Source organism: Bombina bombina, chromosome 5 (assembly GCF_027579735.1).
Source record: "Bombina bombina isolate aBomBom1 chromosome 5, aBomBom1.pri, whole genome shotgun sequence".
Classification (NCBI taxonomy): domain Eukaryota; kingdom Metazoa; phylum Chordata; class Amphibia; order Anura; family Bombinatoridae; genus Bombina; species Bombina bombina.
The window spans coordinates 884,674,016-884,699,071 of NC_069503.1; the positions used below are offsets into that span (position 1 = coordinate 884,674,016).

The 25,056-nt window shown below is 39.0% G+C and overlaps 1 protein-coding gene across 1 annotated transcript in view; it reads right to left on the reverse strand.

Moving 5' to 3' along the window:
- PCMTD1 (protein-L-isoaspartate (D-aspartate) O-methyltransferase domain containing 1) overlaps nt 1–25,056 on the reverse strand; it is a 293,038-nt gene that overhangs the window by 99,108 nt on the left and 168,874 nt on the right. Inside the window, exon 3 of the mRNA XM_053715034.1 lies at nt 17,351–17,453. Within this exon, the coding sequence (XP_053571009.1) occupies nt 17,351–17,453 (103 nt within the window). The remainder of the gene's footprint in view (nt 1–17,350; nt 17,454–25,056) is intronic.

Here is a 25,056-nt window from a genome sequence, read left to right on the forward strand (position 1 = left end):
TGGGTTTTAATGTTGGGGGGATTTGTAATTTTTTTTACAGATAAAAGAGCTGATTACTTTGGGGCAATGCCCCGCAAAAGGCCCTTTTAAAGACTATTTGTAATTTAGTGTAGGGCAGGGCTTTTTTATTTTGGGGGGGCTTTTTTATTTTGTTAGGGGGATTAGTTTAAAAATCTTATTTTCTGTAATTTAGTGTGTGTGTTTTTTTGTACTTTAGATAATTTTATTTAATTGTATTTAATTTAGGGAATTAATTTAATTATAGTGTAGTGTTAGGTGTAATTGTAACTTAGGTTAGGTTTTATTTTACAGGTACTTTGTATTTATTTTAGCTAGGTAGTTAGTAAATAGTTAATAACTATTTAATAACTATTCTACCTAGTTAAAATTAATACAAACTTGCCTGTAAAATAAAAATAAATCCTAAACTAGCTACGATGTAACTATTAGTTTATTTTTACAGGTAAGTATTTAGTTTTAAATAGGAATAATGTCGTTAATTATAGGAATATTTTGTTCGATTTCTTTTAATTATATTTAAGTTAGGGGGTGTTAGGTTTAGGGGTTAATAACTTTAATATAGTGGCAGCGACGTTGGGGGCGGCAGATTAGGGGGTTAATAAATGTAGGTAGGTGGCGGCAATGTTAGGGCCGGCAGATTAGGTGTTAATAATATTTAACTAATGTTTGTGAGGCGGGAGTGCGGCGGTTTAGGGGTTAATATGTTTATTATATTGGGGCGGCAGATTAGGGGTTAATAAGTGAAGGTAGGTGGTGGCGGCGACATTGGGGGTGGCAGAGTAGGGGGTTAATAAATATAATGTAGGGTTCGGCGATGTTGGGGGCAGCAGATTAGGGGTTCATAAGTATAATGTAGGTGGTGGCGCTGTCTGGAGCGGCAGATTAGGGGTTAATAATTATAATGTAGGTGTTGGCGATGTTGGTGGCGGCAGATTAGGGGTTAATAAGTGAAAGATTAGGGGTGTTTAGACTCGGGTTCATGTTAGGGTGTTAGGTGTAGACATAAAATGTATTTCCCCTTAGGAATCAATGGGGCTGCGCTGCTTTTTTGCAGGTGTTAGACTTTTTTTCAGCCGGCTCTCCTTGTTGATTCCTATGGGGAAATCGTGCACGAGCACGTTACACCAGCTCACCGCTAACGTAAGCAGCGCTGCTATTGGAGTGAGGTAAGGAGCAAAATTTTGCTCAACGCTCACTTCTTGTCTTTTAACGACGGGTTTGTAAAAACCTGTAATACCAGCGCTGCAGGTAAGTGAGCGGTGAGCATAAACTGCTCGTTAGCACCGCACAGCCTCTAACGCAAAACTCGTAATCTAGGTGAATAATTTCAATCGCTGGTACTTTATTATTCATTATATTTTTTGCCATATGACTTAAACAATGATAATTGCATATTAATATATATAGCTATTAAGATGATTAGAAATAGATAATAAGTTTTTTTAATTCTTAACTTTTAATATTGTTATTTCATATAATTCTTAGAACATTGTTAAACACGTAAATAAAGGCGATTTGTAGGTAGTGTGGAGGCGGTCCCTAAGTACAATCCCCTAGTGTATAAGAAGGTACCGCTTACCTCCACACCTATCTATGACAAAGCGTCAGAAGGGCAATTGCCATGTTTCCATACTGCTGTGAGTGTTTTATCCGTCTTCAATAAAGGTATGCAATTTTACTAATTCTCCATAGCAGTGTTTCATGTGTCTTTATAAGTTTGCAATTTCCTCACCTGGCTGCACCTATTAGGGTATTCTTTTTCTGGATTATTTATATATATACACTGTGTGCAGAATTATTAGGCAAATGAGTATTTTGACCACATCATCCTCTTTATGCATGTTGTCTTACTCCAAGCTGTATAGGCTCGAAAGCCTACTACCAATTAAGCATATTAGGTGATGTGCATCTCTGTAATGAGAAGGGGTGTGGTCTAATGACATCAACACCCTATATCAGGTGTGCATAATTATTAGGCAACTTCCTTTCCTTTGGCAAAATGGGTCAAAAGAAGGACTTGACAGGCTCAGAAAAGTCAAAAATAGTGAGATATCTTGCAGAGGGATGAAGCACTCTTAAAATTGCAAAGCTTCTGAAGCGTGATCATCGAACAATCAAGCGTTTCATTCACAATAGTCAACAGGGTCGCAAGAAGCGTGTGGAAAAACCAAGGCGCAAAATAACTGCCCATGAACTGAGAAAAGTCAAGCGTGCAGCTGCCAAGATGCCACTTGCCACCAGTTTGGCCATATTTCAGAGCTGCAACATCACTGGAGTGCCCAAAAACGCAAGGTGTGCAATACTCAGAGACATGGCCAAGGTAAGAAAGGCTGAAAGACGACCACCACTGAACAAGACACACAAGCTGAAACGTCAAGACTGGGCCAAGAAATATCTCAAGACTGATTTTTCTAAGGTTTTATGGACTGATGAAATGAGAGTGAGTCTTGATGGGCCAGATGGATGGGCCCGTGGCTGGATTGGTAAAGGGCAGAGAGCTCCAGTCCGACTCAGACGCCAGCAAGGTGGAGGTGGAGTACTGGTTTGGGCTGGTATCATCAAAGATGAGCTTGTGGGGCCTTTTCGGGTTGAGGATGGAGTCAAGCTCAACTCCCAGTCCTACTGCCAGTTTCTGGAAGACACCTTCTTCAAGCAGTGGTACAGGAAGAAGTCTGCATCCTTCAAGAAAAACATGATTTTCATGCAGGACAATGCTCCATCACACGCGTCCAAGTACTCCACAGCGTGGCTGGCAAGAAAGGGTATAAAAGAAGAAAATCTAATGACATGGCCTCCTTGTTCACCTGATCTGAACCCCATTGAGAACCTGTGGTCCATCATCAAATGTGAGATTTACAAGGAGGGAAAACAGTACACCTCTCTGAACAGTGTCTGGGAGGCTGTGGTTGCTGCTGCACGCAATGTTGATGGTGAACAGATCAAAACACTGACAGAATCCATGGATGGCAGGCTTTTGAGTGTCCTTGCAAAGAAAGGTGGCTATATTGGTCACTGATTTGTTTTTGTTTTGTTTTTGAATGTCAGAAATGTATATTTGTGAATGTTGAGATGTTATATTGGTTTCACTAGTAAAAATAAATAATTGAAATGGGTATATATTTGTTTTTTGTTAAGTTGCCTAATAATTATGCACAGTAATAGTCACCTGCACACACAGATATCCCCCTAAAATAGCTATAACTAAAAACAAACTAAAAACTACTACCAAAAATATTCAGCTTTGATATTAATGAGTTTTTTGGGTTCATTGAGAACATGGTTGTTGTTCAATAATAAAATTAATCCTCAAAAATACAACTTGCCTAATAATTCTGCACTCCCTGTATATATATATATATATATATATATATATATATATATATATATATATATATATATATATATATATATATAACAGAATTTATGTTTACCTGATAAATTTCTTTCTCCAACGGTGTGTCCGGTCCACGGCGTCATCCTTACTTGTGGGAATATTCTCTTCCCCAACAGGAAATGGCAAAGAGAGCACAGCAAAAGCTGCCCATTTAGCCCCCCCTCTGGCTCCGCCCCCCAGTCTTTCGACCGACGGTTAGGAGAAAAAGGAGAAACTATAGGGTGCCGTGGTGACTGTAGTGTATAAAGAAAGAAATTCATCAAACCTGATTAAAAACCAGGGCGGGCCGTGGACCGGACACACCGCTGGAGAAATAAATTTATCAGGTAAACATAAATTCTGTTTTCTCCAACATTGGTGTGTCCGGTCCACGGCGACATCCTTACTTGTGGGAACCAATACCAAAGCTTTAGGACACGGATGAAGGGAGGGAGCAAATCAGGTTACCTAAACGGAAGGCACCACGGCTTGCAAAACCTTTCTCCCAAAAATAGCCTCTGAAGAAGCATAAGTATCGAATTTGTAAAATTTGGCAAAAGTGTGCAGAGAAGACCAAGTCGCTGCCTTACATATCTGATCAACAGAAGCCTCGTTCTTGAAGGCCCATGTGGAAGCCACAGCTCTAGTAGAGTGAGCTGTGATTCGTTCAGGAGGCTGCCGTCCGGCAGTCTCATAAGCCAATCGGATGATGCTTTTCAGCCAAAAAGAAAGAGAGGTAGCAGTAGCTTTCTGCCCTCTCCTCTTACCAGAATACACAACAAACAAAGATGAAGTCTGTCTGAAATCCTTTGTTGCTTCTAAATAGAACTTTAACGCACGGATCACATCTAGATTGTGTAACAAGCGTTCCTTCTTTGAAACTGGATTCGGACACAGAGAAGGAACAACAATTTCCTGGTTGATATTCCTGTTGGAAACGACCTTTGGAAGAAAACCAGGCTTGGTACGTAAAACTATCTTATCTGTATGGAATACCAGATAGGGAGAAGTACATTGCAAAGCAGATAATTCAGAAACTCTTCTAGCAGAAGAAATAGCAACCAAAAACAGAACTTTCCAAGATAGTAACTTAATATCTATGGAATGCACGGGTTCAAACGGAACCCCCTGAAGAACTGAAAGAACTAAATTTAGACTCCAAGGAGGAGTTATGGGTCTGTAAACAGGCTTGATTCTAACTAATGCCTGTACAAACACTTGTACATCTGGCACTGCTGCCAGACGTTTGTGTAGCAAAACAGACAGAGCAGATATCTGTCCTTTTAAGGAACTAGCTGACAAACCTTTATCCAGACCTTCTTGGAGAAAGGAAAGTATCCTAGGGATTTTAATTCTACTCCAAGGGAACCCCTTGGATTCGCACCAACAGATATATTTTTGCCATATCTTATGGTAAATCTTCCTAGTTACAGGTTTTCTGGCTTGAACCAGAGTATCTATGACTGAATCTGAAAACCCACGCTTAGATAGAATCAAGCGTTCAATTTCCAAGCAGTCAGTTGGAGAGAGACTAGATTTGGATGTTCGAACGGACCTTGTACCAGAAGATCCTGCCTCAAAGGTAGCTTCCATGGTGGAGCCGATGACATATTCACCAGGTCTGCATACCAAGTCCTGCGTGGCCACGCAGGGGCTATTAGGATCACCGAGGCCTGCTCCTGTTTGATCCTGGCTACAAGCCTGGGAAGGAGAGGAAACGGTGGGAACACATAAGCTAGGTTGAACGACCAAGGCGACACTAATGCGTCCACCAGTGTCGCCTTGTGGTCCCTGGATCTGGATCCGTATCGAGGAACCTTGGCGTTCTGGCGAGACGCCATCAGGTCCATATCTGGAATGCCCCATAGTTGGATTAACTGGACAAAAACCTCCGGGTGGAGTTCCCACTCCCCCGGATGAAAAGTCTGGCGACTCAGATAATCCGCCTCCCAGTTGTCCACACCTGGGATGTGAATTGCAGATAGGTGGCAGGAGTGATCCTCCGCCCATTTGATGATCTTGGATACCTCTCTCATTGCTAAGGAACTCCTTGTTCCCCCCTGATGATTGATGTACGCTACAGTCGTCATGTTGTCCGACTGAAACCTTATGAATTTGGCCTTTGCTAGGAGAGGCCACGCCAGGAGCGCATTGAATATCGCTCTCAGTTCTAAAATGTTTATCGGGAGAAGAGACTCTTCTCAAGACCATAGACCTTGAGCTTTCAGAGATTCCCAGACCGCACCCCAGCCTAAGAGACTGGCGTCGGTCGTGACAATGACCCATTCTGGTCTGCGGAAATTCATTCCCTGAGACAGGTGATCGTGAGACAACCACCAGCGGAGAGAATTCCTGGTTACCTGGTCTACTTGAATCTGGGGAGACAAGTCTGCATAGTCCCCATTCCACTGATTGAGCATGCACAGTTGTAATGGTCTTAGATGAATTCGAGCAAAAGGAACTATGTCCATTGCTGCAACCATCAATCCTACTACTTCCATGCACTGAGCTATGGAAGGCTCAGGAATAGAGTGAAGAACTTGACAAGCGTTTAGAAGCTTTAACTTTCTGACCTCTGTCAGGAAGATCTTCATTTCTAAAGAGTCTATGATTGTTCCCAAAAAGGGAACTCTTGTTGACGGGGACAGGGAACTCTTTTCTACGTTCACCTTCCACCCGTGAGACCTGAGAAAGGCTAGAACGATGTCTGTATGAGCCTTTGCTTTGGAAAGAGACGACGCTTGAATTAGAATGTCGTCCAGATAAGGTGCTACAGCAATGCCCCTCGGTCTTAGAACCGCTAGAAGGGACCCTAGCACCTTCGTGAAAATTCTGGGAGCAGTGGCTAAACCGAATGGAAGAGCCACAAACTGGTAATGTTTGTCCAAAAAGGCGAACCTCAGGAACTTTGTGGATAGGAATATGCAGGTACGCATCCTTTAAGTCCACGGTAGTCATATATTGACCTTCCTGGATTGTTGGTAAGATTGTCCGAATGGTTTCCATTTTGAATGATGGAACTCTGAGGAATTTGTTTAGGATTTTTAGATCCAGAATTGGCCTGAAAGTTCCCTCTTTTTTGGGAACTACGAACAGATTCGAGTAAAAACCCCGACCTTGTTCCACTGATGGAACTGGGTTTATCACTCCCATTTTTAATAGGTCTCCTACGCAATGTAGGAATGCCTGTCTCTTTATCTGGTCTGAAGATAAGCGAGACATGTGGAACCTTCCCTTGGAGGGAGTTCCTTGAACTCTAGAAGATACCCCTGAGAGACTATTTCTAGCGCCCAGGGATCCGGTACGTCTCTTGCCCAAGCCTGAGCGAAGAGAGAAAGTCTGCCCCCCACGAGATCCGGTCCCGGATCGGGGGCTACCCCTTCATGCTGTCTTGGTAGCAGCAGCAGGCTTCTTGGCCTGTTTACCCTCATTCCAGCCTTGCCAAGGTTTCCATGCTGGTTTAGGCTATGAAGAGTTGCCTTCTTGTCTGGAGGCCGCAGAGTTAGGATTTGGTCCGTTCCTGAAATTGCGAAAGGAACGAAAATTTTATTTGTTCTTAGCCTTGAGAGGCCTATCCTGTGGAAGGGCATGTCCCTTTCCACCGGTAATGTCCGAAATAATCTCTTTCAATTCCGGCCCGAAAAGGGTCTTACCCTTGAAAGGAATATTAAGCAATTTATTCTTGGACTACACGTCCGCCGACCAGGATTTTAGCCAGAGCGCTCTGCACGCCACTATTGCGAAACCTGAATTTTTCGCCGCTAATTTAGCCAATTGGAAAGCGGCATCCAAAATAAAGGAATTAGTCAATTTTAGTGCGTGAATTCTGTCCATGACTTCATCATATGGAGTCTCTTTTTGGAGCGATTTTTCTAGTTCCTCGAACCAAAAATACGCTGCCGAAGTGACAGGAATAATGCACGAGATTGGTTGAAGAAGGAAACCTTGTTGAACAAATATCTTCTTTAGCAATCCTTCCAATTTTTTATCCATAGGATCTTTAAAAGCGCAACTGTCCTCAACAGGAATAGTTGTGCGCTTAGCTAATGTTGACACTGCCCCCTCCACCTTAGGAACCGTTTGCCATGCGTCCTTTCTGGGGTCAACCATGGGGAACATTTTCTTGAATATAGGAGGCGGAACAAAAGGTATACTTGGCTTTTCCCACTCCTTAGTCACTATGTCCGCCACCCGCTTGGGTATCGGAAAGGCATCAGCGTGCACTGGGACCTCTAAGAATTTGTCCATCTTGCACAATTTCTCTGGAATTACCAAAGAATCGCAGTCATCGAGAGTAGTTAGGACCTCCTTAAGCAGGGCGCGGAGATGTTCTAACTTAAATTTAGTACGACATATGTGTCTGCCTGCTGAGAAACTTTTCCTGAATCAGAAATTTCCCCCTCAGACAGACCCTCCCTCGCTATCAATTCGGATTGATGTGAGGGTACAACTGATAAATTGTCCTCAGCGCCAGCCTGCTCATCTTCTGTATTTAAAACTGAGCTATCACGCTTTCTGGGATAGGATGGCAGTTTGGATAACAGATTTGCTATAGAATTATCCATTACTGCTGTTAATTGTTGCATAGTAACAAGCATTGGCGCGCTAGATGTACTAGCCTGCGCGGGCAAAACTGGTGTTGACCATCCTCACTACCTTCATTAGAAGAATCATCTTGTGCAATCTTATTCAATGTGTCAGGACTGTCCGTACTTTGTTTGGACACTATGACACAATTTGCACATACATTAACAGGGGGAACCACCTTGACTTTCATACACACAGAACATAGGTTATCTGAAGGTATAGACATGTTAGACAGACTTTGGCAGGCTAAGAATGCAATAAAAGCGTTTTTAAAGAAAAGCGTTACTGTCCCTTTAAGTAATAAACAGACACACTTTATTTCTGATATGTTAGAAAACAATGAAGGCAATGTCCGATTTTTACAAAATTTTTACCCCAGAGTCCTACTGCCTTGAAAGTATTGCACACCAAGTTTCAAGACTTTAACCCTTAAAATGAGCAAACCGGAGCTATTTGTGTAATTTAACCACTTTAATACACTACAATCACAGCCACAGCCTTGCTGCGGCTCTTTACCTTCCCTGAGAGTTATTCAGCACTGAAATAAACCTTCCTGAGTCCGTTTTTTGAAGCCACAAGACCCCTCACATGAAGCTGCATGCACTGCCATGGAAGTAAACTGCGCAATTGAGGCTCGAAAACGGGGCCTCCTTCCTCTGCATACCAGAGTGAAGGGGCCTTTCTGAGAGAAATAGTAGTCTAACTAAATGCCAGGCGAATAAAAACGTTCCCAAAAGTGCTTTTACATACTCAAAAACACTGCCAAACATGAAATAAATCAATTGATTTAGCCCACAATAGTGTCAACCAGTACAGAGCCCAATAATAAGCCTTAATCTGTTATAAGTCTAAGAAAATGGCTTACTTACCCCTTAACGGAGAATTGACAGTCTTCTAGCATTAACATGTCTTGTTAGAAATATGACTGATCATACCTGTAGCAGATAAGCCTGCAAACTGTTACCCCCAACTGAAGTTCTCTGGTTTCAACAGTCCTGCGTGGGAACAGCAACCAATTTTAGTTACTACTGCTAAAATCATACTCCTCTTAACAGAAATCTTCTTCATTTTCTGTTGTAGAGTAAATAGTACAAACCGGCACTATTTTAAAATAACAAACTCTTGATAGAAGAAATAAAAAACTACAACTAACACCACATACTTTTTACCATCCCCGTGGAGATGCTACTTGTTCAGAGCGGCAAAGAGAATGACTGGGGGGCGGAGCCAGAGGGGGGCTATATGGGCAGCTTTTGCTGTGCTCTCTTTGCCATTTCCTGTTGGGGAAGAGAATATTCCCACAAGTAAGGATGACGCCGTGGACCGGACACACCTATGTTGGAGAAATATATATATATATATATATATATATATATATATATATATATATATAATTTCAATGCAAATAGAATACATCATGTTAAAGACACAGTAAACTTAAAAAATAATGTTATATAATTCTGTACTTACACCTAGATTACGAGTTTTGTGCGCTATAGGGAAAGTAAAGAACGCCACAAAAGTTGCATTATTTAACCCCCTATAGCGCTGCCATTACAAGTTTAAAAAAACTCGGCTTGTGCGGGCGAGTTGAGCTCCATATTGCACACAAAAGAAGCTGTGTTTTGACGTGCTCATGCACGATTTCTCCATAGACATCAATGGGGAAAGCCGGCAAAAAAAAAAATCCTAACACCTGCGATCGGGGAAACAAAAGCTCCGTAACGCAGCCTCATTGATGTCTATGAGGAAAAAGAAACCCTAAAATCAACCCCGAGTCTAAATACTCCTAATCTGCTGCCCCTGACATCGTTGACGCCTGCCTACAGTTATGAACCCATAATCTGCCGCTCCTGATATCGCCGCCACTATACTAAAGTTATTAACCCCTATCCCGCCGATCCCGATAGCGCCGCCACCTAAATAAAGCTATGAACCCCTAAACCTCTGGCCTCCCACATCACTAAATAAACCTATTAACCCCTAAACCACCAACCCCCAACATCACAACAACCTAACTTAAACTATTAACCCCTTACCCTAACAGCCCCTAACTTTAACATAATTAAAATAGATCTAAATTAAACTTACGATTATTAACCTAAACCTAACCCTAACACCCCTTAATTTTAAAATAATTAAAATAGATCTAAATTAAATTTACAAATTATTAACTAAATAATACCTAGTTAAAACTAAATACTTACCTGTTAAATAAAACCTAAGCTAGCTTCAATATAACTAATAGTTATATTGTAGCTAGCTTAGGTTTTATTTTTATTTCAAAGGTCAGTTTGTTTTTATTTTAACTAGGTAGACTAGTTAGTAAATAGTTATTAACTATTTACTAACTACCTAGCTAAGATAAATACAAAATTACCTGTGAAATAAAACCTAGCCTGCCTTACACTAAAACCTAACATTACAAAAAATAAAAAGTTATCCAAAAAAATAAAGATTAATCCTATTCTAATACCTTTACAAAAAACACCCCAAAATAAAAAGCCTAAATCTAGAATAAACTACAAAGGGCCATTAAAAGGGCCTTTTGTATGGCATTGCCCTGAGTTAAACAGCTCTTTTGCTCCCAAAAAAATACAACCCCCCCAACACTATACAAACCCCCACCCCCTAAACTACCAAGGGCCCTTAAAAGGGCCTTTTGTAGGGCATTGCTCTAAGTTATACAGCTCTTTTGCTACAAAAAATAAAACACCCCCTAAAAATATACATTACACAAAATAAAAAACAAAATCATCCAAAATAAAAAAGAATTTCACCTAATCTGACAGCCCTATCAAAATAAAAAAGCCCACCCAAAATATAAAAAAACCTAGCCTACAATAAACTACCAATTGCACTTAAAATGGCCTTTTGTGGGGCATTGCCCCAAAGATATCAGCTCATTTCCCTGAAAAAAGGCCCCCCAACAGTATTAGATGTCATATAATTCTGATCTATGTATGATAATGTAGTTATTAAATGAATAGCCAGTTACTCCATCCTTGTCACAATTATGCAATTTTCAATTTTTCCACAGAAAGATAAAGAAAATATTATATGAGGGGGAAAAAAAAGAGATTTATTTAGAGACAAGCCAGATTAACACTATTAGTAAATATTTATATTCCTCTACTCTACTATTTGTTATTATCTTTTGCATTTCATAAAATAATTTAATCTGCAAGTTACCATCCTATCAGACAATGGGGCTGTAGCGTATCATGTCCGACAGACATCGCTGTCGGCATTTAACATTGCACAAGCAGTTCACCAATACTGCTTGTGCAATGCAGGGGGTGTCAATCAACCCGATCGTATAGGATTGGGCGGATTGCAGACTGCAGCCTCGGAGGCAGCGGACCAGTTATGAAGTAGCGGAAGGCTCACGCGGAAACAGGGGCATCAAGCTCTATTGGGAGCTTGATAATTCGCCCCCAATGTCTATTACTATGCAACGTTATTAGAGTAGTCAATGATGATACTTGGCTCCTGTATGATACTTAAGATTCTCAGGCAGGAGAGGTAACCATCTCTGAGGAAGCACAAGTGAACATGCGCAAAAAGCATCAGATTCTAGGGAGTGTACATTTCACCTGTATGGCTTTTATCCAATAAAATGTTGATTATGGGAATCAGTCTTCTCTCTTTTTTTCAGTTTTGGACAATTAGAACCTGAAAGCAACTTAGCTAGAAAGGTGACATGCATTGAGAGTGGTTGAGCCTGTTTCAGAAGATGGGCAAGGTGAGAGAAAGATGTGAAGGTTGGGTAACTAGTAGGAGAGGCTGGGTCAGTGTGTGTATTAATGCTAAGGGGGGGGGGGGGTAGATTGCCACAAAAGGGATATCTGCTTTAAGGTTAAACATAAGCTGCAGATGCTGGTAGGCCCAGATGACCTTGAAAAGCTTTGCCTCAGGGAATGAAAGTGATGTTAAATTAAAAATGCTGTTCCACATTAATTCATTAGAATGAAATAACAAAGCAATATATTTGTTTATTTGCTAGCATTTGCTGTAAAATACAAAAGCTGTGTTTCACACACTCCCTAGGAATTCTGGAAGTTACATTTTGCAAACCTAAGCATGCTGCAAAATACTCAAATTGCCTGAGCCAGCTACAAATTATGTGATTAGCAGACAAACTAATGTACAGCTCACCCTAACTGGTTCTTTCTTTTTTTTAAGGGAGCTCCATCCTGTCTGTCCCCCTCTCCCTAAATTAATCTATGCAGCTTCACTTTATCCTATTAACTTGAGTTTATAAAGGGTAAAAAAAATTTTTTTATGATACAGTTGTCTGACATAAAATGAAATAAACCAATCACACAAGAATTTGTTCATGAATGTAATGGTAAACAAAAATGTGTATGACAGAAATAATGTATTGCATACTGATCTAATGAAATAAAGCATGTTATTTTATTTAATGGAATGCCCCTTCAACTCACTTCTTGGACCCCTTCTAGGAAAAATTAAGGGCCATTGGATTGTCATACAAAAGTAAATAATCTTATGTTAGAAACTTACAGCTAGATTACGAGCTGTGCGTTCGGGTTTTATGGCTGAAAAAAATGTCATTTCAGTGTTAAAACAGCACCGCAGCCATTACAAGTCTTGTCGGTATAGCTGTACCGTAAGCCTTGTAGCCTGTACCGCAACGTCAGTCCCGCACACGTAAAAATGATGTTTTTTCATGGGACTTCCATAGTGCTGCCATTGCCAGTTTTGCGGTGAGGCTAAAAAACCTACGTTCCAGCCTATACAGACAAGATCCATTCCACAATCTAAAAGCAGTAGTTATGAGTTTTACGCTACAAAACTGTAACATAAAACTCATAACTACACTGCTACTAAGTACACTAAACACCCATAAACTACCTATTAACGCCTAAACTGAGGCCCTCCCGCATTGCAAATACTATATTAAACCTATTAACCCCTAATCTGCCGCCACAAAAAATATTAACCCCTATTCCCCCGCTCCCCGACATCGTCACCACTATAATAAAGTTATTAACCCCTAAACCGCTGCACTCCCGCATCGCAAACACTATTTAAATATTATTAACCCCTAATCTGCTGGTCGCCCACATCGCCCCCACTGTACTAAAGTTATTAAGCCCTACACCGCCGCCACTATAATAAACCTATTAACCCCTAAACCGCAAGCCCCCCACAATGAAATATACTAAAGTAAACTATTAACCCCTAAACCGAAAGCCCCCACTTCGCAATAAACTAAATTAAACTGGTAACTCCTAAACCTAATACCCCCCTAACTTTATATTAAAATTACAATTTCCCTAACTTTAAATTAAATTAAAATTTAACTGTCAAATTAAAAAAAACTAAGTTTAAACTAACAATTAAACTAATATAATTATTAAAGTAAAATTAAACTAACTACCAATTAAATAAAACTAATCTACACATTAAAAAAATACTAACATTACTCTAAAAATTACTAAGTATCTAATTACAAAAATATAACAAACGAAATTATCCAAAATAAAAATGACTTACACCTAATCTAATAGCCCTATCAAAATAAAAAAGCCCACCCAAAATAAAATAAAAATCCTAGCCTACAATAAACTACCAACAGCCCTTAAAAGGGCCTTTTGTGGGGCATTGCCTCAAAGATATCAGCTCTTTTCCCTGAAAAAAATACAAAGACCCCCCCAACAGTAAAACCCACCACCCAACCAACCCCCCAAAATAAAAAACCTAATTCTAAAAAACCTAATTACCCATTGCCCTGAAAAGGGCATTTGTATGGGCATGCCCTTAAAAGGGCATTTAGCTCTTTTGCTGCCCAAACCCTAATCTAAAAAAAAAAAAACACTCAAAAAACCCTTAAAAAAAAACAACCTAACACTAACCCCCGACTAACTACTTAGTTTTTGAAGCCCTGCTTGAACGATCTTCATCCAGGCGGCGAGAAGTCTTCATCCAGGGGGCATCTTCTATCTTCATCCAGGCGGCGAAGTCCTCATCTAGTCGGCAAGAAGTCTTCATCCAGACGGCCTCCTCTATCTTCATCTAGGTGGCATCTCCTATCTTGATCCCGGCGGCGTGGAACGGGTCCATACTGAAGACATACGGTGCGGAGCATCCTCTTCATACGGTCGCCGCCGTACACTGAATCTTTAATGCAAGGTATACGATTCAAGATGGTGTCCCTTGCATTAATATTGGCTGAAAATTTTGAATCAGCCAATAGGAATTAGAGCTGCTAAAATCCTATTGGCTGTTCAAATCAGCCAATAGGATTTATGCAGCTCTCATTCTATTCTAGATTAGGTTTTTAATTTTGGGGTGTTTTTTTTTAAATGGGTATTAGAATAGGAATATTTTATTTATTTTTTATAATTTGTTATTTTGAGTAATGTATTTTTTTCGTTTTGGGGTGGGTTTTTATTTTTAGATTAGGGCTTGGGCAGCAAAAGAGCTAAATGCCCTTTTAAGGGCAATGTTCATACAAATGCCCCTTTCAGGGCAATGAGAAGATTAGGTTTTACTTTATTTTTATTTTGTGGGTTTAGGGGGTGGGGGTTTGTATACTGTTAGGGGGTGTTTGTTTTGTTTTTTAGCAAAAGAGCTGTTAACTTTAGGGCAATGCCCTACAAAAGGCCCTTTTAAGGGCCCTTGGTAGTTTTTTTTTATAGGGCTTTTTTTATTTTGGGTCTTTTTTTTTTTTTTTTAAGTGAATTAGAATAGGAATAATTTTTATTGTTTTGTATAATTTTGTTTGTTATTTTTTGTAATGGTAGTTTTTTTTTTGTTGTAATTTTAGTGTTTTTTATTTTTTGTAATGTTAGGTTTTAGTGTAAGGCAGCTTAGGTTTTATTTCACAGGTAAGTTTCTATTTATTTTAGCTAGGTAGTTAGTAAATAGTTAATAACTATCTACAAACTAGTCTACCTATATAAAATAAATACAAACTTGTGTATTTAAACGGTGTGTAAACTGTGAAATAAAACCTAAGCTAGCTACAATATAACTATTAATTATATTGTAGCTAGCTTAGGTTTTATTTCATAGGTAAGTATTTAGTTTTAAATAGGTATTATTTAGTTAATAATTGTAACTTTAGTTTAGTTCTATTTTAATTATGTTAAAGTTAGGGGGTGTTAGGTTTAGGGTTCGGTTTAGTGGTTAATATAGTTTAATTTAGGTTAATAGGTTTAATATTTAGTGGTAGTGATGTGGGAGGCCGGAGGTTTAGAGGTTAATAAATGTATTTAATGGCGGCGCGGCGGAATAGGGGTTAATAACTTTAGTATAGTGGCGGCGATATCGGGAGCGGCAGATTAGGGGTTAATAGTTTTATTTAGGTGGCGGCGATATTGGAGGCGGCATATTAGGGGTTAATAACTTTATGTAGGTGGCGGCGATGTCAGGGGCAGCAGATTAGGGGTGTTTAGACTCAGGGTTTATGTTAGGGTTTTAAGTTTAAACCTAACATTTTTTTTCCCCATAGACATCAATGGGGCTGCGTTACGTAGCTTTTCTTTTCGCGATCGTAGGTGTTAGACTTTTTTCTAACCCTCTCTCCCCATTGATGTCTATGGGGAAAGCGTGCATGAGCACGTCAAAACAGCGCTTGTATTCTGTGCGGTATGGAGCTTAAAAACCCCATATCGCACACACAAGCCGGCTGTTTGAAAACTTGTAATGGCAGCGCTATAGAGGGTTAAATAACGCAACTTTTGTTGCTTATGTTAATTTTCTATAGCGCGCATAACTTGTAATCTAGGTGTTAGATTATAGGGAAATAAATCTTGACAGACTGATTAAATTGATGGGGTAAATATCAGTATTAAAAGAAATCTCCTTAACTTAAAAGAGCATAATACTAATATGCTAAATCACTTGAAAGTGATAAAGCATAACTGAAAAATGCTGACAAGAAAATATCACCTGAGTATCTCTATGTAAAAAAAGGAAAATATTTTACCTCAAAAAAATTCAGCTCACCAGAGTAAGTGCTGTGTAAACAGTTGTACTTCAGCTGCTGTCCAATTGCAAGTTAAAAAAAGAAAAATAGCCAATCACCATCAGCAGTGCTGGGGTAATGCTTTGCCCTTGCTGTGATCTCATGAGATTTCACTGAAATCTCATGAGATTTCAGTGAAATCTCATGAGATTTCATAGACGTTACTTAAAAGGGACATAAAACCCAATTTTTTTCTTTCATGATTCAGATACAGCATACAATTTTAAACAACTTTCCAATTTACTTCTGTTATCAAATTTTCTTTGTTTTCTTGTTATCCTTTGTTGAACAGCTGGGGCGTAATTTCATGTGTCCACAACACTATATGGCAGCAGTTTTGCAACAATGTTATACATTAGCAGGAGCACTAGATGGCAGCACTATTTTTCTGTAATGTAGTGCTTCAGGCATGTGCACACTACCTACCTAGGTATCCCTTCAACAAAGAATAACATGAGAACAAAACAAATTTGATAATAGAAGTAAATTGGAAACTTTTAAAAAAATGTATTCTCTATCTAAATAATGAAAGAAAATATTTGGGTTTACTGTCCCTTAACTGAATAGGAAAATAACATGACTGTGCCTGTACATGCCAGATGCACACTCCCTTGTTAGTCCTGGGACAAGCATCCTGACTGGCTGCTTAAAAGTCTCTTTACAGTGGGGTGTGAATATTTAGGAAATTTGAGGTAAAATATCTTCCTTTTTTACATAGTGATGTTCAGGTGATACTTTCTAGTCAGCTTTTTACAGCTATGCTGCATCACTTTTTATGTGCTTCAACATTTGGGTATCATGTCCCTTTAAACTTTAAGTTGTCTCATTGCCAGTCAGAAGATTTGGAAGCATAATGTTAACTAGATCAGAGGACCAGGTTGTGCACAGTCATGGCTATTGATAAGGAAACAAACAAAGGACTACAGCATCTATGAAAGATGAGTGTGGGCTACTGGTTCTTGCACTAAAAACATAAATGTATTGTCTGAAAGCTGTAAAGTTGACTTGTGGAACACCAAATCTAGGAGTGATTTTCTGTAAAGTCACTAATGCCTATAAAGCTGCTACTGATTAAGACCATCTGCTCCTAATTGGATTAAAGCTTGAGTTTAAACTAACTGTATACCCACAATAAACATTACTCCATAAGTACTTAATTATTTTTTTCATTTTCTTAAAAAATAATACATAAATACACAAAGGGAATCTTCGCTGAATTATTCACAATTGCTTCATACTGCAAGTTGAACAAATGTTCTGGCAAACAAGCCTGACACAAGATGCACAGAACTTCCCCCCTATTATGGTACAACACAGGACACGTTTGTAGACAGCATAACATATTACTTCTGAACATTACGCAAACTTACTTGTCAAAGCTGTCACTGTACTTTATAAACGTTTCCAACTTTTCCTTGGCATATTCAACAACATCTGAATGAAGCTCAATTCCATGGTTTATGCCAAAAGGACCTGCAACATCACAGAAGAGAAGAACAAATATAATGTATTGATATGCCCAAATAAAGTGAAACTGCTTAGAACCAAGTAGTGCATGTGTATTCATTTAAAGGGATAGTCTAAAGCAAAAGTTACACTCTCTAATTCATTAAAGAATGTCATTTTTGCATTACTGACCCTAGTATACTCTATGTTATTCCCACAAGTAGGGGTTAAACACATAGGTAAAGCCCTGCAATCTAATCAAGAGCAGACATTCTACTTAAAGGGATAGGAAAGTCAAAATTAAACTTGCATGATTCAGATAGAGCATGTCATTTTAAGACACTTTTAAATTCACTTCTATTTTCAAATGTACGTTGTTCTCTTGATATCTGTTGTTGAAAAAAATATGTACATATCCTACACTACTGGGAGCTAGCTGCTGTACACGTTTTAACTGGCTGGCTAGATGTGTTCAGCTAGCTCTCAGTAGTGCATTGCTGCTCCTTCAGCAAATGGTAAAAAGAGAATGAAGCACATTTGATAATACAAGTAATTTGGAAAGCTGTTTGAAATAGTATGTTCTATTGGAATCATGAAAGAAAAAGGTGGGGTTTCATGTCCATTTAAGACACCAATCACCAGCAGTTTCCTTTTTGGAAGCTGCAATGTTTGCAGCTTTTGAGTGGGTAAATACCTATATGTTTAATCCCTTTGCTTGAGTTAAGCACTGTGTAAGCTAAAATCACTAATGCAAAAATGAAATGCTGTGCTGATTTAGAGCATGCTAGCTTTGCATCAGGATGCTCTTTTTTGTTTTATTAATGTAAGAGTAAAGGCATTAAGTATGTAAATAAAACAGTATAATAGGGGATATTATGACTCACAGGTCCCCCATATAAGTAAGATAACAGAATAAAGAATAAAACTGTGAGGACACTGTGTCTCGTTACATCACAACAAGGCGTGGGTAAAATACATAACAACAAAGGTTTAATAATGTCCATGAAGAAAAACCATACATAGCTCCAATTAAAATGAATGAACATGTGTGCTAGGTATTACAATGACAATGTAAATTAGGTAGTTGGGTTATTAGAAGGAACTAGAGGAGAACAGAGGAACAGAGAGAAAAGAAATGGAAATTCTCTGTTTGTCAAGAAGAGTACTATAATGTTCCCATTTTTCAATTGTAACGGAATGTATCTTGTTTGTGCATTTTTCCCTTATGTTACCTTATCTACTTTTTCTACCCTCTTCCTTCAGTTCATCACCCCTCTTTTTTAATATCTCTAATCATCCTCTCTCAGTGACTGCTCACCCTAGAATGTGTAAACATAGTGACACAATTAAGTGGTGGGGGTTCCAACTGGACAGGAATAAAAATATCCAGTCAGCACAAATTAGTTCAAACAGAGTGAGGTTATCCATGGTACAGAAGGCATGTCTCTCCATGCTATGAATGTAGCTCATAATGTACTTCCTTCCAATATAGGAAGGTGCTACTCTTCCATGATCTAGCAATGGCTAATTTGACAGCTGTCAGCAGATATACACAAAAATAACCTTGGTGTTTGGGAAAGGATTTTATGCCTAGATGTAGTAGTGCTACCTCTGAAGTTTTAGGGAGTTTAATGTGAAAGTTAGTTAAAATGGAGAAACTATGATTCCAAAGAGTCCTTAGTTTGTAAAAGGCCCACCAGAAATGTAGGGATTCCCCTTCTGCTCCATATTCCTGCCAACAGAAAGGTGAAGTGGCATTATTAATTTTAAAGAGTCTAAGGGGAGTATAATAAAAATGTGCTAATATTTTATAATACGTTTCATACATGGTAACACAATGTAAGGCTTTCTTTGTTATGAGAATGCATTTCGGCAAATCCTTGAGAGGTATAATTAAGTTTAGGATATGTTCCCATGCTAGAAGGGGGGCAGCTTTAATGAAAAGATAAAGGTTTATAGAGTTTTCCCCTTACACTTCACCTACTCTCCAAGAGTGTCTTGGGCCTGAGGCAGGTATACTCAAAAATTAAAATGTTAGGTGTGTGGGGGGGAGAAACACCAAGGAAAGTTGGGGAAGGGGCACGTACTGGTTTCAGGGTAGTAAATCAGAGACTATAGAGGCTCCTATGTGTGACCACAGGTTAGGGTGATTTGGGGAGGCCAGCGAAAAGACCTTTAATTAGTGGATAAGAAAGGGATGTGCCGCTACGTCTGTATAGTGTCCGATTCTATCCCACATAGTCAAACATACCAGTATTATTAAATTGGTGATTCCTATACTTCTACGGCAATGAGGGGGAATCCAAATTAGGTCTACAAGATTTATATGGTAAGGAAGGGAAGCTTGCTCAATGCCTCTCCATTTACTAGTCTGTTGCATAACTCCCCACTGTGTTATATGTGTGAGCATAGCCCCCTCATAATATCTAATAACTGAGGGGGAGGCCACTCCTCCATGTGAGATTGGGTATTTTAGCATTCTGTGTGCCACTCTTGAAACTCGTCCCTGCCAGATGTAATCAGTCATTCTGCATTAAAATTGAAGAAGCAGGTGTCTAGGTAAGCGAATAGGCATCTGAAGAGGTAAGTTTTGGGAGTTATAGAGGCCTGTAGGAATTTTCTATCAAAAGAGCCCCTTTCGCAAGCGTTGTGAAAAAGTCGCAATAATAATGGTGAGAGTTCAGATTTATACATTTTATAGAATATAGCACTAAATTAATCGGTTCCAGGGGCTTTAAGTGGTTTAAGTTTTTTAATAACAGTAGTAACTTCATCAAGGGATATAGTGGTAACTTGAGACTCCCTTTAATCTAAGCGAGGGGAGATTCAGAGATTATATGAATGACTGTATATGAGATCTGGGTGAATTAGTTGTAGGGGTCATGCTTTTTATATCGTAGAGGGATTTATAATAGTCTGCAAATCTTTTGCTAATAAGAGTTAGGTTACATAGGATTTGATCTCCATATTTAATTTGGTGTATATGTGTAACACTCAGACAGCATCGTAATTAATTGGCAAGCCTAGTATCTGCTTTATTTCTCTTACTATATAAAGTCAAAATAAATTCTGCTGTACTCTCCGCAGCTCAAATGTGCGAATATGAGTTTTAATATCAGTGATATGGGTGGTAAGTTGGGACAATGGATTGATTCAGTTTTGCTTCTTCAGTTGCAGCAATTCACAGTGGGACAGAGAAAGGGTAAGGCCTAAGGATTTTCTAATGTGGGCATGTTTTTTCAGTTTATAACCTCTAACCGTTGCTTTAACTACACATAATACATTGTCAGGGACAGAGTGATTGTCATTTATTCGTATAAAGTGTTTGATTCTTCACTGAATGCTTTATCAGATAGAATCTGGTATCGTAGGGGCCACTGAACTTTAGGATCCGTATGATCAATGGCCACCTGGTCATGATCTGACCAAGAACTTAAATGTATTTTAGCCAATTTCACAAGATGTTATGTTTCAATGTGAATAAAAAAAAGAATCTAATCTGGAATAAGTATTGTGAGGATGAGAGAAGTGAATGTAGTCTTTTTCCATAGAATTATAAGACCTACAAACATCATAGAAGTTACGTTTTGACAGTGTTCAAAATGTAGATGCTGAACACTCAGCGTGGGAGTTACTACCAACTGGAGTACCAGACCTTCAATCCCATTTAGTGCTCCAAACCATATTAAAATTGCAGCCTATTATGGTGCGGCCCTGTCGTATTTTGTCTAGGAGGGATAATCCTTTTTTTTTTTTTTTAAAGTATTCAGTTGATTGGTATTTGGTAGATACACAGAGACGAGAGGGTGTAAAATATGATCTAGCTTACAAATAAGAATAATATATATTGCTTGTGGGTCTCTCTATGTGTGTATAAACTCAAAGGCTACTTTGAATTAGAATTGCAAAGCCTCTGGTTTCTTAACATATGGGAAATATTCTATGATATGGAAGTATTTGGAGTAGAATCTAGAAGGATCATCTGATTTCCAATGGGTTTCTTGTAGGAAAACCACAACATCTTGATTAAATTTGGCAAGGGAACAATCTTCTCTTGTCAGGAGAGTTGAGACCTTGGATATTATGAGTTAAAAATGTAAATGTGGTTATTGGAGTAATGTAAGGCAATAATGGAGATTGGCGAGCAGGGAAAAAAAAAAAAAAAAGATGAAGAAAAGAGAAAAGAAATGCATAAGTTAAGGAAGAAAATGTGGTGGAATTAGCCCATCAATGATTAACCCTATAGTGGCTTTCTAATATGGGGGGGGGGAGAGTACCACGCAGCAAGAACCAATGCAAGAGAACTACAAGAAAACATAGCATAAAGTAAAGTTTTATAAAATATAAGTGTTATACTGCAATGAGAGAAGTTAAAAATATCGGTCTGTTCAGAGTTAATACCATCTAATGCTGAGATATAATTAGTATAACTATTGGCTACTAATATGTAACTCAAAGAGCTGCTTGCATCATCAATATAAACTGGAAACGGGTGACCTGTGAAGGTAGGGAGCAGTGTATTTTTTTTTTCAGAGAACAAACAGGAAAAAGGATTGACAACAGACATGTACCACAAAACAGTCCTATATCTACAGCATAAACCGAAAACCTATGATATGCTGAACTAGGATGTAGAATAATATTTTTCATAAAACAAATAATACGATAAGTGGGTTAATGTAGCTAAGTATAATATTTGTCTACACAAGTAAATCCAAGTAAATAATACTGTGTGTAGATAACCTATAGAGATGGCAGAAACTCAGAAAACTGGTCATATCCTAAACAAACCTGATAAACAGATAACATATACTGTAATATAATTAATGTATTGAGTTACCCCAACCTCATTAGGGCCAATCCCTGCGAGTGTGGGGTAATAGTGTCGGTTTGGTTGTTTTTATTGACTAGGTTTTACAGGGAAGCCCAACCTATATTTAAATTTTAGCGGATCTCAAAATTGTAGTTATGGGTGAATATAATTTTCGCTGTTACAAAGTGTGAGAAGAGAGATCTGGGAACAATTGAATACCTTGATATTGTTCAGAAAGGTTGGCCGCTTGGAGTAACTTGTCTTTGAAGACAAAGCTGTGAAAACAAACTTTAACGTCTCTTGGCTTGTCAGATGATTCAGTTCTGGGTCGTAAGGCCCTATGGGCTCTTTCTATCATCTGGGGCGTACTGTCAAACTGTCCAAAAAGTTCTGTAAAAAGATGTAGAAGACGGTCCATTAGATCATGGGTTAGAACTGTTTCGGGGATGCCTCAGAATCTGTTATTCCTTCTGGATCTGTACTCCAAATCAGCAAGTTTGAAATCCAGTCTACTTATTTGCTCTGCTAGGCATTCTGAATAAGGTTAGTGTGATCTATAGATATGTAATCCTGTTTACATTCAAGAGCATCCACCCTTTCCCCCATCTCAGAGATGTCTTTGCACAGCTCAGTGGAGCTAGACTGTATTTCCTGTTTAATAGATGCAGTTTGCGTTGCCAACATTTGCTGTAGAGTAGTTTCAGTGATGAAATGTTGAGAGTGGGGGGGGGGGCGAGTGAGTGCTAGATTGAGATTCATCATCTTGCAGATCGAGTCCTCTTGGGTCCTCATCCATCTCACTCGGTATGTCCTTCTTAAATCGAGGAAAGTGATCCATAACAGTTCTCTTTATGTTGTTTGGGGGTTTTCAAATGCTTGCGCAATAAATGAGGCATGTTGAGGAAAGAACTCAGAATATATAGAAACCTGTGGAAGTAGTTTAAAGCTGAAGTACAGGGTTAAACTTCTCCTTTTATATTGCTATGGCGGTTTTCTAGCAAGTTGACCCCTTAGATCTGAGCCTGAATGTATCACAGTGTTTTGAATTCAGATCAGGTCCATGAGCAAGGTACTTCAGTCCCCATCAGGGTGTATCTAATTACAGCATTACATGATAGACTTGTTTCATAAGCTGTACTCAGCAAACAGCATGCTGACTTTTAATGTATAAAATGGGGTGATGGTTGCAATTAAAAGTATGAACCAGATGAAAACAGTCACAAAACTGAAGCAATAAACTAAGTAAAAAGGAAGTGGTAGGGTAAAAGATACCTCTCCTCAAAGAAATTGTCTTTACAAGACGATGTCGGAAAAAGATGTAGGGGATATGACCCACCCAGAGATACTGAGTGGGAAAGGGAGAGGAGAGGGCATAAGGTCACCAATTAAAAGATGAGAAAATGTTCTCTACGAAGATCAAATGGAGGATGTGATACGAGGAGTCACAGCAACCTGTACAAAAAGCAGACCCTAAAGTGTCCAAGCACGCAGTAGCTAGTGGCTCTGGATATGTTTTTAAGGGAGTCTGTTGACAGGTTGTACCCCTAATAAAGCTGGGCTGATGTGGTGTTTCAGGGTTCCAGAATAACTGGTAAAACTTAGACAACTACAGAAGTGGTGAACCCATACATTTATAAAGCTTGTCTCTAAGGAGTCTCAAAGGAGCGTCCCTCATAATTTCCTTGCAGGGAAAGAACCACACAGCTGTCCAGACCTCCACACAGATCACGCTGACACTCCCAGTATGTGATATGCCCGGCTGGACCTACATTATCATGTTGCCGCAGGCTCGCTTCTGCAGTGTAGTTGCGCAGAAGGGTGCTCTTCAAGGATAATATCGTTGCCTAGCTGCACAAAAGGTCTGGAACACCCGAGATGTCCTCCCACTTGAAGACACCATGTTCAAGATTTTCGCTCCCTCAAAGCAAGGGCCGTAGTTCTGCCATGCAGACCTTCAGAGAGTGCTCAGTCTCCAACAAGGATCAGTAACTGCCAACTCACCAATCCTCGCCCCTACTAACACAGGGTAAGCTTGCTTGTAAGTGAGGGTTCAACAAGCTGAGTGTCAGGAAAAAAAAAGTTTTTTAATCCTCTAAAAAAAAGAATGTTGCAACATTAAATAAATATATTTGCATCAGCATTGTTTATACTAAAACATTCTTTCTGAAGCTAGCTATATTTGCCCAATGAAGGGGGTAATAGTTTCCACTTTGTGAGGGATATATTGTATCCCTTTTTCTCATGAGCCAGAATTCAGCTTGAAACTCTGCCCTTGTTTCTCCCACAGGCTCTCTATAGTCGTGTTATCTTAAAGGGGCAGTAAATACCTTGTAATTACATGACAATTCTGTTGCGCTGTTATATAATAACACATAAACATCCATTTTACTGCAATTATTTTTCAATAGCCAAGCTCCACACACCATTTGCCTTATTTGGAGGAGCCAAGCTGCGCTTAACTCTGCAACAAAATGGTTAGCCATGGTCATAAAGTTAGTATAAAGAACTCTGTTTTGCAGCTGTTATCAGTTATAGCCAATTAGTGAAAGATATGTAGTAGCAGAGTTAGCCTTGACAATTCAGCAGGGTACTTTCATGTTCTAAGTAGTAGAAATTCCTCAATTTTCAAACCTAAATTACATAAAAAGAGAGCAAAATAAATAATGAAGCTGTTTCATTACACATAACTAAACATTTTTTAAAAATGTTTACTGTTCCTTTAAGGTAGATTATAATGCTGCTAAAGAAGGATAAAACTCAAAGGCGGTAGGCTGCATGTAATGATCCAAATGTCTCACATAAATATAAGCATATGAA